General features: G+C 37.0%; 3 protein-coding genes across 3 annotated transcripts; 1 reads left to right on the top strand and 2 right to left on the bottom strand.

Moving 5' to 3' along the window:
* Window positions 1-2,279: 2,279 nt before the first annotated feature.
* Window positions 2,280-2,825, bottom strand: LOC109014558 (protein FAR1-RELATED SEQUENCE 5-like). The gene has a single exon (XM_018997074.1). It carries the CDS (start codon window positions 2,823-2,825, stop codon window positions 2,280-2,282), a length of 546 nt encoding a protein of 181 aa, XP_018852619.1.
* Window positions 2,826-4,279: 1,454 nt separating this feature from the next.
* Window positions 4,280-7,828, top strand: LOC109014553 (3-oxoacyl-[acyl-carrier-protein] reductase 4-like). The gene is made up of 11 exons (XM_035686772.1): window positions 4,280-4,642; window positions 4,888-5,030; window positions 5,405-5,458; window positions 5,568-5,648; window positions 5,733-5,778; window positions 5,858-5,952; window positions 6,039-6,071; window positions 6,522-6,656; window positions 6,770-6,863; window positions 6,993-7,075; window positions 7,345-7,828. Exons 1-11 carry the CDS (start codon window positions 4,456-4,458, stop codon window positions 7,375-7,377), a joined length of 984 nt encoding a protein of 327 aa, XP_035542665.1. The 5' UTR covers window positions 4,280-4,455; the 3' UTR covers window positions 7,378-7,828.
* Window positions 7,829-10,092: 2,264 nt separating this feature from the next.
* Window positions 10,093-16,440, bottom strand: LOC109019513 (DNA polymerase alpha subunit B). Its single transcript, XM_019001801.2, has 16 exons — window positions 16,096-16,440; window positions 15,932-16,007; window positions 15,571-15,702; window positions 14,603-14,963; window positions 14,423-14,518; window positions 14,092-14,171; window positions 13,556-13,631; window positions 13,273-13,449; window positions 12,584-12,688; window positions 12,334-12,429; window positions 12,115-12,207; window positions 11,906-11,944; window positions 11,765-11,806; window positions 11,018-11,148; window positions 10,782-10,908; window positions 10,093-10,622 (listed from the first exon to the last, which is right to left on the bottom strand). The coding sequence occupies exons 1-16, from the start codon at window positions 16,169-16,171 to the stop codon at window positions 10,473-10,475; spliced, it is 1,857 nt and encodes a 618-aa protein (XP_018857346.2). The 5' UTR covers window positions 16,172-16,440; the 3' UTR covers window positions 10,093-10,472.
* Window positions 16,441-17,336: the final 896 nt, after the last annotated feature.

Raw genomic sequence — 17,336 nt, 5'->3', positions numbered from 1 at the left:
ACCTGTTTTTATGGCAATCCTGAAACAGACAAGAGACAGGAAGGGTTGGGTATTCTGAGGCATCTGAATCTTCTCAAGCCTAAAGGGTGGTTATGCATAGGAGACTTTAATGAGATTTTACATCATAGTGAAAAGTATGGAAGGGCTAGAAGGGTTGATAAACAGATTGATGATTTCAGACAAGTTTTAGAGGACTGTCAATTGTGGGATTTGGGGTTTACTCAAGGTAAGTATACATGGTCTAACTTTAGATAGGATCATAATTTCACTAAAAAAATGCTTGATCGAGCCATAGCCAATTCAGAGTGGTGTGCAGTTTTTGGTGGGGGAGAAGTACAGGTCTTAGCATCTTCTACTTCAGATCATTGTCCAATTTTGACGAATGTGGGGCAACAACATGATTGGACTACAAGATCATATCACATTTGTAGATATGAAGACAGCTGGTCTCTTTTCTTAGACTGTGAGGAGGTTATTAAGAATGCTTGGCACATGCATGGCAGAAACAATGAAGGCCTCACTAAGATCAATAATAAACTTGAGGGCTGTTTGCAGGTGTTGAGAAAGTGGAGTTTTCAAAAAGAGTGGGAATCTAGACATAATATCAAGCAGAAAATGAGATCTCTTCAAGAATTACAACAAAATGTTACAGCAAATTCAATTTAGCAGCTTAGAAATTTACAAAAAGACATTGATAACCAGCTAGAAATAGAGCATGTGAAATGGAAACAAAGGGCAAAAGAGAATTGGCTACAGAAAGGAGATAGAAACACAAGATTTTTTCAAATCGAAAAAAAACAATCTCAGAGAAGTAGTCTAGGGCTTTAGATCAAAGTTCCTCAGAAGGCATCGTAGAACAAGCCGAAAGGAAGCTAGCTACCGATTGTTGGTCTAGAACAAACGCGAAGGGCTGTTATTTGGTCCTCCACCTAGGCCAATGAAAGGAAAATGGCTAGACGAAAAGAGAAAGGGACAACGACAAAAAAAAAACCAGAGAAAGGAATAGAAACCAACTATCAGATGAAGCTTTACGAGAGAAATAAAGAGAAAGTTACTGTCGGGCTTGAGAGAAAAGGAGAGAAATAGAGAGAAAGGGTGTCGGGCTCGAGAGGAAGGGAGGGAAAGGGAGAGAGAAGAGATAAAAAGATAGAAAGGAAAGAGAAAGCGTGGGATATAGTTTTACCGTTGTTAATTATTTGTGAATAAAATATGGGTTTGATGGGTGAAAGGTGCCTCTCCAACTTTGGATCTGCCTTTAGAGTTAGAGTTTATCTTCCCGCAGGCACCACCGGTCTCCCCTAAAAAATGGCATCTAATAACATTGTGACACGTATGCACTCTATTTACCGTCTATGTGATTGCGTTGCAACGGATTGGGAGAAAAGAAACCAGACTCCTGTATTCCTCATTTCCTTCCTCTCAATCTCTCTCCTTCAGGAACAATTCCCTCGAGCCCTAGCCGAATACCCCCTCCCTCCTTCCCGTCGAGCCACAACCACGACCCATCCTTCCATCCCGTCGAGCCACAACCCCACCCCATCCTTCCCTCTCGTTGAGCCCTAGCCCTAGCCTTAGCCCCACCCCCTATCTCTCTCTCTCTCTCTCTCTCTCTCTCTCTCTCTCTCTCTCTCTCTCTCTCTCTATTTGTGTGTATTTGCTAAGCCGTGTGGATCCTTTATTTTGCAGAAGATCTGTCTCACTGCCCCTTTGAACAAGGTAATGGTTCTTCGAGAACAATTTCTAGTCCAAGTAATAGAATCACAAACTTGCCGAAACGTGGTTGTGGTTCTTTTCTAGATTTGACTTCATGTGCTGGGTTGTTTATTTAATTTTTGAGTTCTTAATTAAGATTTTACTTGTTCTCATAGTGCTTAATGGATTTGGGATTTTGTTCCCAGCATGTTTGGGTTGGCTTGATGTATTTTTCGTTTATTTTTCAAATGACTTGGCTTAATGATGACATTGTGGATGTTGAGGATCGAAGGGTATGCTTGATAATTATATATGCTTTTTTTGCTTATTTCTTCTTTTATTTCCTAAATAATTCTCGATATCCTTACCAATACATCCAATGTTAAAATCACCACCTAATTCTTTACTCAAAACTGACATTATTTTTCTTGTTAGTACATCGAACTCATTCAAAGTCATAATGAGTTTTTTTTGGACACGTGCCACTCATCTATGTCCACAAAGTAAACTAGTACTTCTTGGTGTAAGTAGCTCATGGTTGTGTTCAACGACGAACTTGAATACTGTCCACTTCTCACCATCCTTTTTTATACACATTGTTGCTTTACACTCAATCTTTGTCTCATCAGGTTCGGGATTTTTTTTTTTGGTTTCTGACTTTCATGCCGAAATCCCTCCTTTGAGCAAACATACTCTACTAAAATTAGTTTTCTGTCCTCTTTTGATAATCGAGTATTGTTGGTCCTCATTGCAAAACATTTCCGTCTTGCATACGCCTTGTAAAAGGCTTGGGCGTCTTCTACTTCATCGAACTCCTTCCCAACAAATGGCTCAAAAAGATCACTACTCAAGCTAGAAATCGTATTTACTACATCTTCATCTCCCACATTATCTTCATCTTCCACATTCACTCGGTCTTCCACCGCTCGATCTTCCACATTCACTCCATTTTCGATATCAACTCCCTCTTCCACATTCACTTCATCTCTCACATTTGGCACATGTAGCACATTCATATCACATTGTTGTACTCCAATTGCAGCCCCGATACCATCATCTTCAACTTCTCGATAGTTTCTACTCATCATTATCTCAACTTCATCACTATCCGAACTTGATAGAAAATCCTTCATTAAAACATAAAACAATGACAAAAGTTAAAGTTGATAGAAAATCCTTCAGTTGAAGTTAAGTAATGGTATTTTGCTCAACAGTGAAGGAAAATATGCTGGAGTGGTTTGGTGCAATACTAGAAACGAGTTTATGCAATGAACGATGAAATTCTGTTAGTTTTGTATGAAAGTCTTAGACAAACTGATCTGTCATCAATTATGATCAGCTACTTAGTCAAACTAATTCCATTCACGTTCTTTTGGCCCTTTCCATTTGTCTATTGTGTTTTGTAAATTAATATATGGTCTCTCATTAACCACATCACAAGAGGAAATGGACAATAATAGTTTCAAATTCTTTGTGCATTCTTTGTTTCCTCCAGATATCAACTACGACATTGTTAATATATGGTCTCTCATTAACCTCTTTCTCAATTTTCTCTCTTGCAGAAACTTCAATCTATCTAATTGCAAAACATCAAAATACGACTGAAACACAGGAAGTCAAAACAAAATTAAATGTGATCTGAAAATGTAAATCATGTGTGACGGCAGGGTTGCAACTGGTTGAAGGGTGAGACGGGCTGTGACGAGTTGCGATGGCTGAAGGGTGCGACGAGCTGAGACGAGTTGTGAAAGGCTGAGAAGGGCTCCCAAGGGCTTAAACGGGCTATGGAGGTCCGAGTTGCGACGGCTGGCTGCGATGGCCTGAGACGGGCTTGAGACGAGTTTTCGACGGGCTGTGGAGTGCAAAGGGCTTGAGACGAGTATCGACAGCGTGGCGGGTAGTGGGGATTCGGGAGTAAGTGCAGCGGGGGAAAAGAAATCGTGTGTATTTGATTTTTGCTATCCTACAGTGTGGTTCATGAAAATTACATGAGGGTTGCTGACGTGTATATAATTTATTCGTTGCCATTGAAAGCCCGAGAACGGCTTACCCATTCTGAAGAGGAACTGTTAGAGTTATTGTAGCTCAATATCTAAGCTAAACGTATTTAGCTAGTCCAATGTAGGTCATTTATACAAAATTTAGCTATATTTTAAATTTTACTGGCATTGGAAATGTCAATGCTCTGGAAGATAAAAAATTGAATAAAAATATTATAAAGTTAAATTTTTGTTATAATATAATTTTTATTTTGAGATTTGAAAATATTTATTTTTTTTATTTTTTAAAAATTTAGAAAAATTATAATGATTAGATGAAAAAGTTAAATATTTAAAATTAAAAATATTTATATTTATAAGATTAGAAAGGAAAGTAGGTCGGATTTAGTTGGGCGGATGAACCAAAGTGTCTATGCTAACATTATTACTCTCTTGCCCCTAGTTAATCGCTACATTCTTAAGTATAAGTTGTACAACAAACAAATTTCATTGGCCTGTATAGTAATTAAAGAATAAACAGGGCCCGACGACTGACACGTGGCCCAGGTACTATAATGGTCACGCGCAAGCTTACCTGACTTCGCCTACTCCGACGCCCTCCGGAGCTTCCAAGGCTGAGAAGTTGTTAGTTTTCGCCTCGAAACTACATAAAGTCCAAAACGTAGAGTCTCACTTTTGGCTTTCATTTCTGGCTAAACTTCTCGCTTCCCATTTTTCTTCTTCTGCTTCAATCTTAACTGTTCGGAGACTTTTCGGAGCTGCCATGGCTTCTTCAATTGCCGGATCAGATGTCGTTGCCTTCAGATCCGCCGCGAGATTCGGATGTCCCGGAGACCGCAAATTTGGTCAGTTTCGTCAATGGTCTCCGACTCTGGGTGGAGTCAGGTCGGCGCATGCCCGGCCTTGCGTTGGCCTCCGGTGCAGATCGAAGGGCTCGTTTACTTCTTCCGGTAACGAAAATGTTCCTTTTCACGTGGTTGTTTTTCTCCTATATGTGGTATGTTTGAAATTTGAATTTTGGTAGCAAAAAATCTCATATATTTTAAGCTTTTGAGAGCACGAAAAGTATACGTTGCATTTGAATTTTCAAGATGTTGTAATTTTTGACGACTAATCAGGGATTTTCAAAAAAGTCTAATGAGGAATTTAATATTAATATTATTAATAATTCGGCTGTAATGAATGGTACACGCAGGGGTGAGGGCCCAGGTAACTACACTCGAACAAGCAAGCGCTGAAACGGCCAAAGACGTGGTAGCCCCTGTGGTGATTGTTACAGGAGCTTCTAGGGGTATTGGCAAAGCAATTGCGTTGTCATTGGGACAAGCCGGTTGCAAGGTTAGTGATATTGGGACCCCCCCGAGTGTCTTACATGATTGTGATTCAGAGAACGCATAGTAATTTGCCTAAGAGTAGAATTGTACCAATTTGTTTTCAGTAAATAACGCGGTCTTAACTGAGTTGTTGATCTGGTTCTGTGGAAGATTTTATTTTTTTCTGCCAGATAATTGTTTGGTTATTGATCCGTGAAAAGGGATCACTGAAGCTCTAGTGGTTTCTCTTTATTGTTTTGATTTGCATATTATATCGAACTCATTTTATGTAAAAATGAGCTGAACTGCATTCATAGTTTCAATTACACGATGCATTATTGACCTGGTATCATTCCCAGTTTGCTCTTTGGTGATTGTGGATTTTGTCGTGATATATAGGTCCTGGTTAATTATTCTAGGTCATCCAAGGAAGCTGAGGAAGTTACTAAAGAGGTAGATGATTTCACCACCAATTTGATGTGCTATCTTTTCTGAGCACATGTGAAGTTGATATTGTGTTACAGAAATCACGTGTGATATTTTATTGGTCTATTTCATGCAGATTGAGGCAAGTGGTGGACAAGCCCTGACTTTTGGAGGAGATGTTTCAAAAGAAGCTGATGTTGAATCAATGATTAAAACTGTAAGCAAATGTTAATTCAGCTAAGGAAGTTAATTTGATTCTATTTTCTACTAGTGCCATGCTTGATATTTTTCATTACTGCAGGCAGTTGATGCATGGGGAACTGTTGATATATTGATAAACAATGCAGGTCAATTGATGTCCACTTCCTCTTTTGTCGTTTATTAATTGCAAGCTTTACTCCCCTAACTAATCCACCATTCTTGCAGGAATTACTCGGGATACTTTATTGATGAGAATGAAGAAATCTCAGTGGCAAGAGGTTATTGATTTAAATCTTACGGGTGTATATCTCTGTACACAGGTATCTTAAACATTCTCCAACCACTTCCAACAGAAGTGCATTGGCTGAATTATTTATTCGAGGCTGAGATAATTTACTGTTTGTAGGCAGCAGCAAAAATTATGATGAAGAAGAAAAAGGTAACATGGCATTGCTCTCTCTCGGGTCCTGTACTTTTGCTTCCCTTCCATTTGGGCTGCACAAATCTGTCACCACAAAGTTAACTTTTCTTGTAATCCATTCCTCTTTCATAACTGGAACATCTGTTTTCTGATCATGATGGGATGTTGCATATTGACATAATGGAGCTTTAAAACAATTACACTGTTAAGATCTACCATAATCGCCACCATCTAATTGTGGAGTGTATTAGCAAAGAACTAAAACTGGAAAGAAACTCAATTTTTAATTATTGGAAATGTTAGTTTCTGAGGTTCTCTACTGTCTGAAAGCTAACAACGCCTCTTACAACAAATAAAATTTAATAACATTTCCAAATCAACACTTTATATGGATGTGGGCTTCTGTAGAACTTGCAATGTTCATTTTTTGTTGCTACCTCCTCATCCCAGTCAAGTGGTCTTTTGCAGGGAAGGATAATCAATATTGCATCAGTTGTTGGCCTCGTTGGGAACGCCGGTCAAGCCAACTACAGTGCCGCAAAAGCAGGGGTAATCGGCCTGACAAAGACTGTTGCAAAGGAATACGCAAGCAGAAACATCAATGTGAGTCCTTAGAAATTTGTATCTTTTTGTGTTAGTTATGTATCACACACATCAAAAGATTCAGCTAGTCCGAGATGATAGAAAACAGTTATGACTAAAGAATTTCCTTTCAGGTTAATGCTGTTGCCCCAGGGTTTATTGCATCTGACATGACAGCCAAGCTAGGGGAAGATATTGAGAAGAAAATCTTGGATACCATCCCATTAGGTGAGACTGTAAGAAAGCTCAATTTCGTTGGACCTAAGAGCGATATCTTTGAGGAGATTGTCAAGAATGATAGTAGAAGTTGTCTCCTTAAAACTAGACTGATTGTTTTGACTTTTACTGTATATTCAGGAAGGTATGGCCAACCAGAAGAAGTTGCAGGACTGGTGGAATTTTTGGCCCTTAACCCTGCGGCCAGTTACATCACTGGACAGGTTCAGAGATTATTTTTTGTAGTTTATTTTGATACTGTTTCACATACTTGCTCGAGCTGTTAGTCCCACTTATGCCTGCCATTTTGGTTAAGAGACATGGCTCGGAGAGGAGAGCCATTTTGATGCCATCTTCTTAACCAATTTCCTGGTGCAACTTTGGGAATCAAGGCTCAATTTAATGAGACAAGTTTGCGTTACACCTTTTGTTTTCTTGCTGTCTATTTTTCACCCGTTTGGTGCTCAGTATGGCTAAAATTGCTGTCTTTCAGGTGTTGACCATTGATGGAGGAATGGTGATGTAGGTCAGCTATCAATCCGTCTGATTATGTGCATGCAGGACTTTTCAGCTTCACAGTTCAGACTTATGGCACTGGAATCACAAGATTCATCTTCGCGTGACAATCTGTGGAAGCTTATGTACTTGCGCTTTTTTCTTGAGATGGTTAGGTTTTAAAATAATACTACGGCTATTTTGATAGAATTTCAATTAAGCTTGTTAATGAAACCAGATAAGTGGTATGAAAATGATAAGAGGCGCTATGCTTCTTTTTGGCTGTGTTGTCCTCCACGTAGTTTTGTTCTCGTGGTTGATAAGTTATGTCCATTGGAATTTGGAGGTTGGAGATGTATTGCCATGAGGGAAAGTTTTTTGCTGAAGTGTATGCGAATTGGTCACATGGCTCTGAAACCAAGAGGATTTTGTGGTTGTACCTTGAATTGGGAATAAGGTGTGGGCACTGGGTTTGATGAGAATAATTTTTCATAAATATATATATATATATATATATATATATCAATCACAGATATATGGGATAATTGTATTTGCGTTTGAGTTATGCCTTCTGGTGACAACAGATTGGCATTTATTTGTACGAATTTATTATAATATAATGATATTTCCCTGCCAGCCCAAAAACTCTAGAAATGTTGATTTTTAAAATAAAAAAAAATTGTAGATTTTGGAGAGTGCAGACTGCCGTTAAGCCCTCGTTTAGTTATGCAATTAAGATGAAATGAAATATTTTATTGAAAGATAAATAAAATATTATTTATCTACTGGATCCCTGAAGATTCTTCAAAAAATCTCCAGTTCTATTCCAGTATTCTTATCCAAACAAATTCTTTGGTTATCAAACCTATTTATGACAAGGTTGATACCAACAAATTAATTTTTCACAGTGCCTATATTCACCGAATCATTACTCAAGCAGAATGGGGATCTACCCCATCTACTTCTAAACGACTCGCTCAAACAGACACTACCTTTTCTTACTTTGATTATATTGATGCTTGGAAGCGCTTCATGTTCTTCCAAACCCCAGATATGAGCCACTCTTGGTTCATAAAATTTGATACTAAATTCAAAGGAAATTTTCCTCTCTGGTTCATCCAATGGTGGAACCAATATGGATTAATTCCTGAAAATCTTCCAGATGAGCTCTTCAAAGCTTATCAACATTTTTCAAAAATTGTTGATCCAACACTGGATCAACACTCCAAAAAATTTCACCATACTTTACATTTCTGTAAAAGATACCACCTGCCGTGGATCTTCAAATGGAATTATGAAAAGAATGGTGATGTTATGACACGAGTTTATTTCACCAAATGGTGGGATAAATTTGCAAGTTCTGAAAAGATTGTTGATTTATTGATCAAGGATTTTCCACAAACTGCACCTAACCTGCAGAATAGAAAAGAATTTCCGAAGATCATGGCCAGACCATTCAAAGCTCCTGAATATCCCTTAATTCAGGCCGCTGCGTCTCCAACAAAATTCGGGGGGGTAAAGGACAAGGACAGTTCATCCACCAAATCCTCTAAGTCTAAAAAGAAAACTGATATCTTTGATGGACTTAAAAAGAAGGATTTAATCAACATACTTAAAGAATCATTATCAAAGTCTCAAAGCAAATCTGAAGATGAAGAATCAGACAATGCATCAGAGGCTTCCTATAGGAATCTCTTCGGTAACTCTGGGTTTTACACAGACGAAGAATAATTGCTACCAGACAGAAGAGGACTAATGACAGACCACTTTTGTCAGACTACTACTTGAGTTCAAAGAAGACCCACTGACCGGTCTCCTTTAAACAAGACTTGTCGTTTTGTGCGGAAAGCATCAGCCGCCGCCAGACACAATGATGACACCCATGGTTAAACAGTAATAACACTGTTCAATCACTTTTTACTTTTGCTTTACCCGTGCCTAAACAGTAATAACAACTGTTCGTTCACGGATTTCTTTTGTAAACAGGAACTCCTTCATCTATAAAAGGAGAACCTCATTTCATTTTTAGGCAGAGACCATTCCAGAGATCCTCTAAGAGATTTCTAATTTGTAAGCTTCTGCCTTGCCTACCTTCTCTCAAACTACCAAGAGCAAATAACCGCTCTACCTTGTGCCATAAATTTTGTAATTATTTTACAAATTTATGAAAATATGTTGAATGTTTTATCTCTCCTATTTTGCATATCATACATGCATATGGTCGGTTCTACCGCCTGCCTTTATCTGTGCATATTTAATTGTGCTTAATATCAACTTCTCCTTTCCTTCTTTCTCCCTCTCCATTTCCGCTGTTTTTGGTATCAGAGTCATTCTGGTATCTAATTGTTACACATTATTCTTCTATTTTCTATCTTGTTTTGATCATCCTCTACTGGGTGCGGGAGTTTCTGCACTAGGTGGTTCAGGATCGGGTCTGGGATAGAGTAAGAAATCCAGGTTAATTTTTTAATAATATTTTATTTTATAATTTAAAAAAATTATAATGATTATATGAAATGAGATAGATTGTAATGATCATAGGTGAATAATCCAATGTGCAGAAATAATCTTCCTCCACGCGTTTCAAACGGTTAGAAATTGATAACTCGTTGAATAATTAATGTATTTTTTTTCCTTTTTTTATTCTTTATGAATCACAATAAGCTGCATAACATTAAAAAAAAAAAAAAAATGGTTTGATACGTGGGCCTGTTCGCTAAGTGGCATAGAATAAAATATGCAAGCATTCATGTCGCTATTTAGTGAAAAATAGGCTGATAAATCATAAGGAATAATTGGCTAATCTAGTTGATTTTTGCCATCAGTTTCGGTTTAACTCTCTGTGAAGTTATTGCATTGATACAAGATACAATAAATCGAATTTTTACAGAAACATGACTGATCAAGGCGGTTTCATTGGCTCTAGTACTAAAGAGTAGGAAGTGCAAATCTTCTGATCAACACGATTCCAACAAATTCAATGCCCTCCTGCAGACAACTCCACTAGCTCAATTCCACTCCAAATCAGACAGAGAGGCTTGAAAGTGATGATGACCAGATCTTGGATCTCCTGTCTTCAATATTTCTTTTCCTGGATAAAGTACCTTGAATAATTCACTCCTGGATTTATATGCCGATAATGGAAGCATTGGTCGTGTCAGGACCTCCACAGTAGTTGAGCTCTGCAAAAGTGCCCCCTCCTTCTCCTTTCGATAGTCTTCCGGGATTCACACAAATGCACTTCACTTGCTCGTCTCCTTCCCCAAGAGACAGCACCTGTGCCAAATGTCAGATTCAATCATACTTCCAGTTTTGGCATACCCTTTCCATTAGACTCGATATGTTATGTTGTGAGCAGTTAAGACTCAGTCATGCATCAGTGTGATACAAGCATTTTGACAAGTCTAGTCAGAGGTACTTAGCATGTTCGTTTACCTTTACAAAATACTTCATGTCTGAAGGTAGGATGAGAATATCTGGAATGGATGAGATGTGAAGAGCTTCTGGAGCAAGTGAGAAGTCCAATGGAATGCCTTCTGCCGGTGGGTATAGAGGATAAAAGCTGTTTCAAAATGCAAAAAGTAAATAACATGTGGTTATATGCCTATGCTCATTAGGACCTATAGCATTAACTGAGCAAGCTATTGTAAAGTCAAATTACTAAAACGTGCCTCTGCTGTCTAAGAATATGGTTTGCAAGTCTACTCATACGATCATTGGGCATTCCATCTGATGGATTTCGTGACATCTCCTCTCCGCTAAGGTGTTTCAGAATATCCACGGTGCAGCAACCTATTTTGACCTGAAACATCAAGTTGTGATTTGCTTCACATGCACTATATTTGCAATAATAACTTTTCCATATGTGCTTTCTTAATGGTAAAAGGATCCAACTTCCATAAGGCCTATAAATTACGTCTACATCCCATAAGAAACAAAACAGTCAGAAGAACAGGTTGAAAGTTTACAACGGCCAGAATGATAAATCTTAATTGCAAGACAGACACTTCTTGTAAATTTGCTTGGCTAATGTGTATGAACTAACAGAATTCGTCAACTGTGAGGTTCTTCACGAGCACTGCAAGATCAGCCAATAGAGTAGCTCACCGAGTTTTGGCTGCACTCGGAAAAGTTTTTCTCCTGAAAAATTGGCTCTCTACACATAGTCAATGATTAAACCACCGCCTACTAAACAATTTCCTACTTTTAGAGCATCCTGATAGATCTCTTGATTTCAGTTTAGTTTTTTGGAGTTTTTAAGTTATTCCTTTTTACTTTGGTCACATTACTGTTTCCCTTACCAAAAGACAAATGAGTTAAGATAAGTGATACTTTTTTTAAGGCTCAAGTGATATAATATTTGAAAATGAGGAAAGAGGCAACCATGACTTTAGGACAAAATGTCACTAGTGTTTTACCTGATTTACCTCAAAAGCCCCCGGATTTGGGATACTGATAACCTGAGTATAAAAGGAAACATTCGGTAAACATGGTTGAAAGTAATGGAAAATATTTAGAAGGATCATAAGTTGAAAGATAGACTCCTGAATATAGTATACCTGATGCTTGAGATCAGGTGGATGGATCTCAAAAGGAGGCTGCACAAAACCAAACCAATACAATACTCAGTAATTATACACTATCTCAGTGGAATATCAACATGCAAGCCAAAACAAAACAAATAAGTTAAAGTGGAGTATTAGCATCATTAGGATCTCAGTAATCTTATACTATCTCATATTTATTTCATTTCTTTCAACGACATTACCTGGGGGAAAACAAAGTCATGGCTTGCGTCGCGTGTCGATGGCATAAGAATCACACGTACATCAGAACCCATGTATTCTGCATAATCTTGCAACTGAAAAAGAGAAGAAAGGATAAAGGTTAAAGAATCAGAAATTACTTCTCTCTAAAACAATTATATTATAAACCAGCCGCCTTTAGAGACCTAGCCCCAGGGAGGGGGGAGGGGGAAGAAAGATACCCGTCTGAGGATTTCCAGATGGAATATTTCATCAAAGCTCCTGTCAGTAGTCCCTTTCTTAATCTCAATATGTTCAGAATCAAGAAATGGTCCCAGCTGCCAAATTTGTCAATAATGTCAACCCCCTGAACTTGCCTACTAATTCCAAACAATTTAAAAAGTTCCAAGAACAATTGAATAACAGAAACTTACTGACTCGCTACAAAAGTTGTTCAAAGAATAAATGAATTAAAGAACAATAGAACCTTACCAATATAAGCACCTGAGGTGGCTTTCTGGTTGCATATGTTAACAGTTCCGTCAGAGGCTCAAATAATAAGTTGTCCGTGGTGCTAAAAGGGCCCGATGCAATAATCTATTTAAATACCACAGATATGTTCAAATTATCAAGAGGGATTAAGAGAAGACATGAAATTTTAAAAGGCATCTTCCATATATTGATATCAGGTCAGCAATGAGTTACATAATAAGATATTTACACGAGTGTAAGTCTAACATGATAGACCCAAAATGAAGTCAATATTAGAGTTTTATATCATTAAAACTAGACAATAAAAGTGCCTTGTTTCAACATTCAACCACTTTGGCTGGGATTCCAATTCTCCTGTCTTTTCAGAAAGCAAAAATGATGCTCTCCAGTTGAAAATGGATATGTCTCTCATTAACCTTCCTATTAAATAATCTACATTCGTTATTTTGGGCCTACCAACTACCTTCAAGTGTTCACATTTATATTTGTTGTTCCCCCAAAAGTTCCTGATAAGAATATTTAAGAATGAAAAAAGGTATATTATATGGAAAATCAACTATATTACATACAGAAACAATATCGATAAACAGAGACAGCATTTACATAGAAGCCAAAGAATAAGACACAATGTCCCTTTAAGATACTTATTTGTAGTTCATCCATGGATCATAAAATACAAGCTTACATACCACTGATAGCTCTGCCTGTATACAGGAGAGATCAGTAAATTGAATCTCCTGATCTAAAGCTTGTTTCTTTGTAGGACGGAAATTCACATCAGCAGTAGCAGATAAAGGAATAGAATCCACCAGTTTCGATGCAATTAAGCAGTGTCCACTAGGATTATGCCCTTCAATACCAACAACCTGCAAGAATGCCTTCCCGGTTAATTTTTATACTGGCATAGTCTAGAGCTACACTTGGTTTGTTCCATTTTAACAGAGAACAAAAAATATTTGTTCTATTTCATACCTGGCCAGGGAAAACTGAAAACTGGCTCAATTTTTGCAGTTCCAGACGAACACGTTGCCCTCCGGAATGCTCAACACTATAAGAACAAAAGAAAAACCTATATCTGAGAAAAAAACTAAAGACACGGCATGGTAGTGCTCCCTTAGCAATGTACAGTCACATAAAGTTAGTCCAGCCTTGCATTTGACAGGCTACTTTGAAGTGGTTTTCTTATGGTGGATACAAAAAAGATAATCCTCGACATGTGATGTTTTCACTGATCAGTGTATCTAAGCTCTCTTCGCCTCAGGAACAAGCATTGTGGGCCCACCTTGGTTAGGTTGCCTTTTTAGTATAAAAGCTTCTTCTTGAATACGTCTGTGTACAAGGGCTATATTGATCATATTATGGAGAGATTTAAGGATTTGGAAGACAAGTCAAAAAATGTGGCTGATAACTTCAACGTGTCATTGATGCAGTAGGAAGGAGGCCCTGCTATCAGCTGCTCAGGGACTCATATATAGGAATAGTAAACAGAAAAGAGCGGCAATACTCACCTGCTTTGCAGCAAGGTGGACTTCTCATTTAAATGGCCTTCTCCATCACAACAGATCATACCAACAGTAAATATGCTTTTCTGAAACAAGATATTCCTTCAGACAGTTAGATTTAGAGATTTTTTCCATACAGACTCCTAAATCTAATAAAATGTGAAGTAAACAAGTAATATGTGGAGACAGAAGCCTGCAGTTAGAGTTCTGTAAGAAAATAGCAATAGAAGAACACCTCTTCATCAGTTCTCAAAATTCGTGTCTCCCTCTGTGTGTGTGTGTGTGTGTGTGTGTGTGAGAGAGAGAGAGAGAGAGAGAGAGAGAGCAGTTAAATTACCTGGGAAGCCACTGTAGGGTCCACTGGCTCCTCGTAGAGCCCTGAGGCAACAAGTGCAGTTGTACACCTCTTAATTCGGTTTTCCAGTGCATTAAACTAAATCACCAAAATGTATATTAGGGAATACCTATATGGAGGTGAAGAATAAGAACAACCCCACTTTACATAACTACCACATACCCTATCTTCAATCCGGTCATACATGAATCGACAACCTGGTTCAGGCCTTGATTCATGAACTATTAGAGAGCACCTCTTTTGAGGCTGAACCTTTTTAATAATATCATCCTCATCATTCTCCTGATCACGTGCCTTTTCTCCGACATCTGTACATGGCATATTATTCACGCTAAATTTTGTCATGAACTTATTTGTTCGTTGCCCAAAGGGTGTCAAATGTTTTGATGATTTTCCTGAAGAAAAGATATTCCCATTTGTTTGAGGTGTTGCATCCAATGGCTCTGGATAAAGTCCCTGAGATCTGTCTGTCGGAGAGCCCAGAATATCTTCTTTTGTATCTCCAACTTCATCATTCAAAATCCTGCACAACAGACCTCCCCGATAATTCACATTGTAAGAATGAAAAGGATATTGCCAATCAAATCTACATATTTAGTATGTTAATCATCAATAATACAGTTGAGATTGGTCATGCCATTATAATTACAGAAGAGGTTTTTTTTTATAGTTCACAATTACAGAAGAGAATTAAGTATATCTGATCAAGTTCCATCCTTTTCCTTTCATAATTCCCACTATAATACAAAGTACCAAAATATAAAATCACATAAAACAACTACCGACTACAATGTTTCATGTACAACATGAAACATCCTAGCGATCAAGTAACAGTAACAACTAGAAACACACATAGAGACATGACATGAGAGTAAGAGATACTTGTTAGGTTGGCCATCGGTCCTCCCTTAATAATCCAAGACATTGATAGCCATTGTGACCGACAAAATGAGTTTCGTAGTTCCGTTTTGCAATACATCAAGTGATTATTAACTTATGACTAAAACCCACCTTAATTATGCAGCCCCATGTTTGAGACCCAACATGCAAAGAAGTATCAAACAGATAAGAAATCATAAATATAGATGCGTAATCAAAAGAAGAGAACAAAAAAAATGTTAGATTCATACATGTCCACATCTTTACTAGAGTAAAAATGCAAAGCGGTTTCCTCCTTAATAACCGCCTCTTTCAGCGCATTTTGCAAGTGCTGTAAAAACCCATCCATCTCTGCATCTTGCACAATTGCCTCGTTCAGTTGCCTGGAAAATTTCACATCCCAATTATACTATAGAGCAGCTAAAAATGTCTAATTGTTCTTACATTAGAAATTCCATAATTTCCCGGCATAATTAAAATGGATCTTCTTTCATTTCTTTTATAATTCCCATTTTCCTCAGTTTTTCAACCATTGGGGTGTATTCAAACTGAGAAAGCCAATCTAATAAGCAGTTTTTAACAAAAGAAAAACAATGGCAATAATAAAGTTACCTATTGAGATAGTAAACCTCCCAGCTTGAAACAAGTTCTGAGGGCTTGAGATTGTAGTTTATGCAGAACGTAAGACCTGATCGAGAAGTTGCTTTAAGATCCAGCAAATGGAAGGGGATTTCGTTGGGGGAGGAGGGCAGAAAGAAAGGGCAATAAAAACTTACATTTCTTGGCAATCTCCTCTTCTTCGTCGAGAGAGAAGCCACCCTTCTTGAATTCCTCCACGATTTCCTCTTCCATGGCCTTTTCCTTTCTCTCCCTCGCTAGGGTTTTCTCAAGCTGCCCGCTTTTGGAGAGTAGCAGGAAAATGGCGGGAATATTGATCTCGAGTTGCCATCGCCATTAATCATTAATATATGGCGGGCATTTTTGTTTAATATTCCCACTATAACCAGAATAGTCGTATTGACAGATGTACACTGAAAATGCCTGGGAAGTCTTAAAAATGACATTTAAATTTATAAGTTGATATTATTTTATATGTTACATTTATTTATTTTATGATAAAAATAAATTTATAATTTAAACATCTAACATCAAATCAAGTCGGGTTATAAATTTATTTTTATATAATTTTTTTATAACAAAATCTTTTATTGTTAAAATATTTCTCTCTAAAACGATATACATCTAATTTATTATATAATTATTTATATAATCATATTTTAAATAAATATATGTTTATAAAATCATTTATAAAAATAACATCATTTTATATAAATAAATATATTTTAAAATATAGTTATAAAAAAAATTATGTGTGTATCATTATTCTATGTTTGCCTCGCCTTTTTTAAGATTATGTTTGAATTTAGAAATTGTTTCATCTCATATCATATCATCATTAAAAAAATTTCAAATTCTTATACAAAATATAATAAAAAATTCAACTTTTTTAAATTTCAAGTCAACTTTTTTAAATTTTAAAATAATAATAATATTAAAAAATAATATTCTGATAATATTTTTTTAACTTTCATCTAAAATTATTTCATCTCATCTCTGAATCCAAACAAACCATATTATTGCCTAAGAGAAATTCAAATTAATTTATAAATTTGTGAAAGGAATTAAAATTCAAATTAATTTATAAATTTTTTGTGAAAGTAATAATTCCTTTGAAGTCGCTTCCCACCTCATTTTTGTATTTTATCTACAGAATTTCTTACCTAGCTAAGTCCAACATTGCATTAGGAACAATCGTACAGTAATGTCGATACAACAAGTTCTGCATATTCATTTTAAAAAATGTGAAATTCAATCGAAAAACAATATGCGAAATTACATTGCAGATATCGTTTCTCCAAAATACTTGAGTGCCGATGTCATAAACCACTCAACTAACGATGGCGTTATGAAGGAAACTGCAGAATTCAAACAAGTGACAACTCAAGTCCAGCTGCCA

The sequence above is a fragment of the Juglans regia genome, chromosome 16 (assembly GCF_001411555.2).
Source record: "Juglans regia cultivar Chandler chromosome 16, Walnut 2.0, whole genome shotgun sequence".
Classification (NCBI taxonomy): domain Eukaryota; kingdom Viridiplantae; phylum Streptophyta; class Magnoliopsida; order Fagales; family Juglandaceae; genus Juglans; species Juglans regia.
The sequence above is the reverse complement of the archived record's forward strand: the minus strand, read 5'-3'. Positions and strand labels throughout refer to the sequence as shown.

Bases quoted from the DNA above. Each gene is read 5' to 3' on its own strand.
- LOC109014553 (XM_035686772.1), top strand. From the start codon at position 4,456: ATGGCTTCTTCAATTGCCGGATCAGATGTCGTTGCCTTCAGATCCGCC. The intron at 5,459-5,567 runs GTAGATGATTTC...TATTTCATGCAG, and splicing joins CTGAGGAAGTTACTAAAGAG to ATTGAGGCAAGTGGTGGACA. The intron at 6,864-6,992 runs GTGAGACTGTAA...CTGTATATTCAG, and splicing joins CTTGGATACCATCCCATTAG to GAAGGTATGGCCAACCAGAA.
- LOC109019513 (XM_019001801.2), bottom strand. From the start codon at position 16,171: ATGGAAGAGGAAATCGTGGAGGAATTCAAGAAGGGTGGCTTCTCTCTC. The intron at 12,689-13,272 runs GTATGTAAGCTT...GTATTTAAATAG, and splicing joins TACAGGCAGAGCTATCAGTG to ATTATTGCATCGGGCCCTTT. The intron at 10,623-10,781 runs GTAAACGAACAT...CATTTGGCACAG, and splicing joins ACATGAAGTATTTTGTAAAG to GTGCTGTCTCTTGGGGAAGG.
- LOC109014558 (XM_018997074.1), bottom strand. From the start codon at position 2,825: ATGAAGGATTTTCTATCAAGTTCGGATAGTGATGAAGTTGAGATAATG.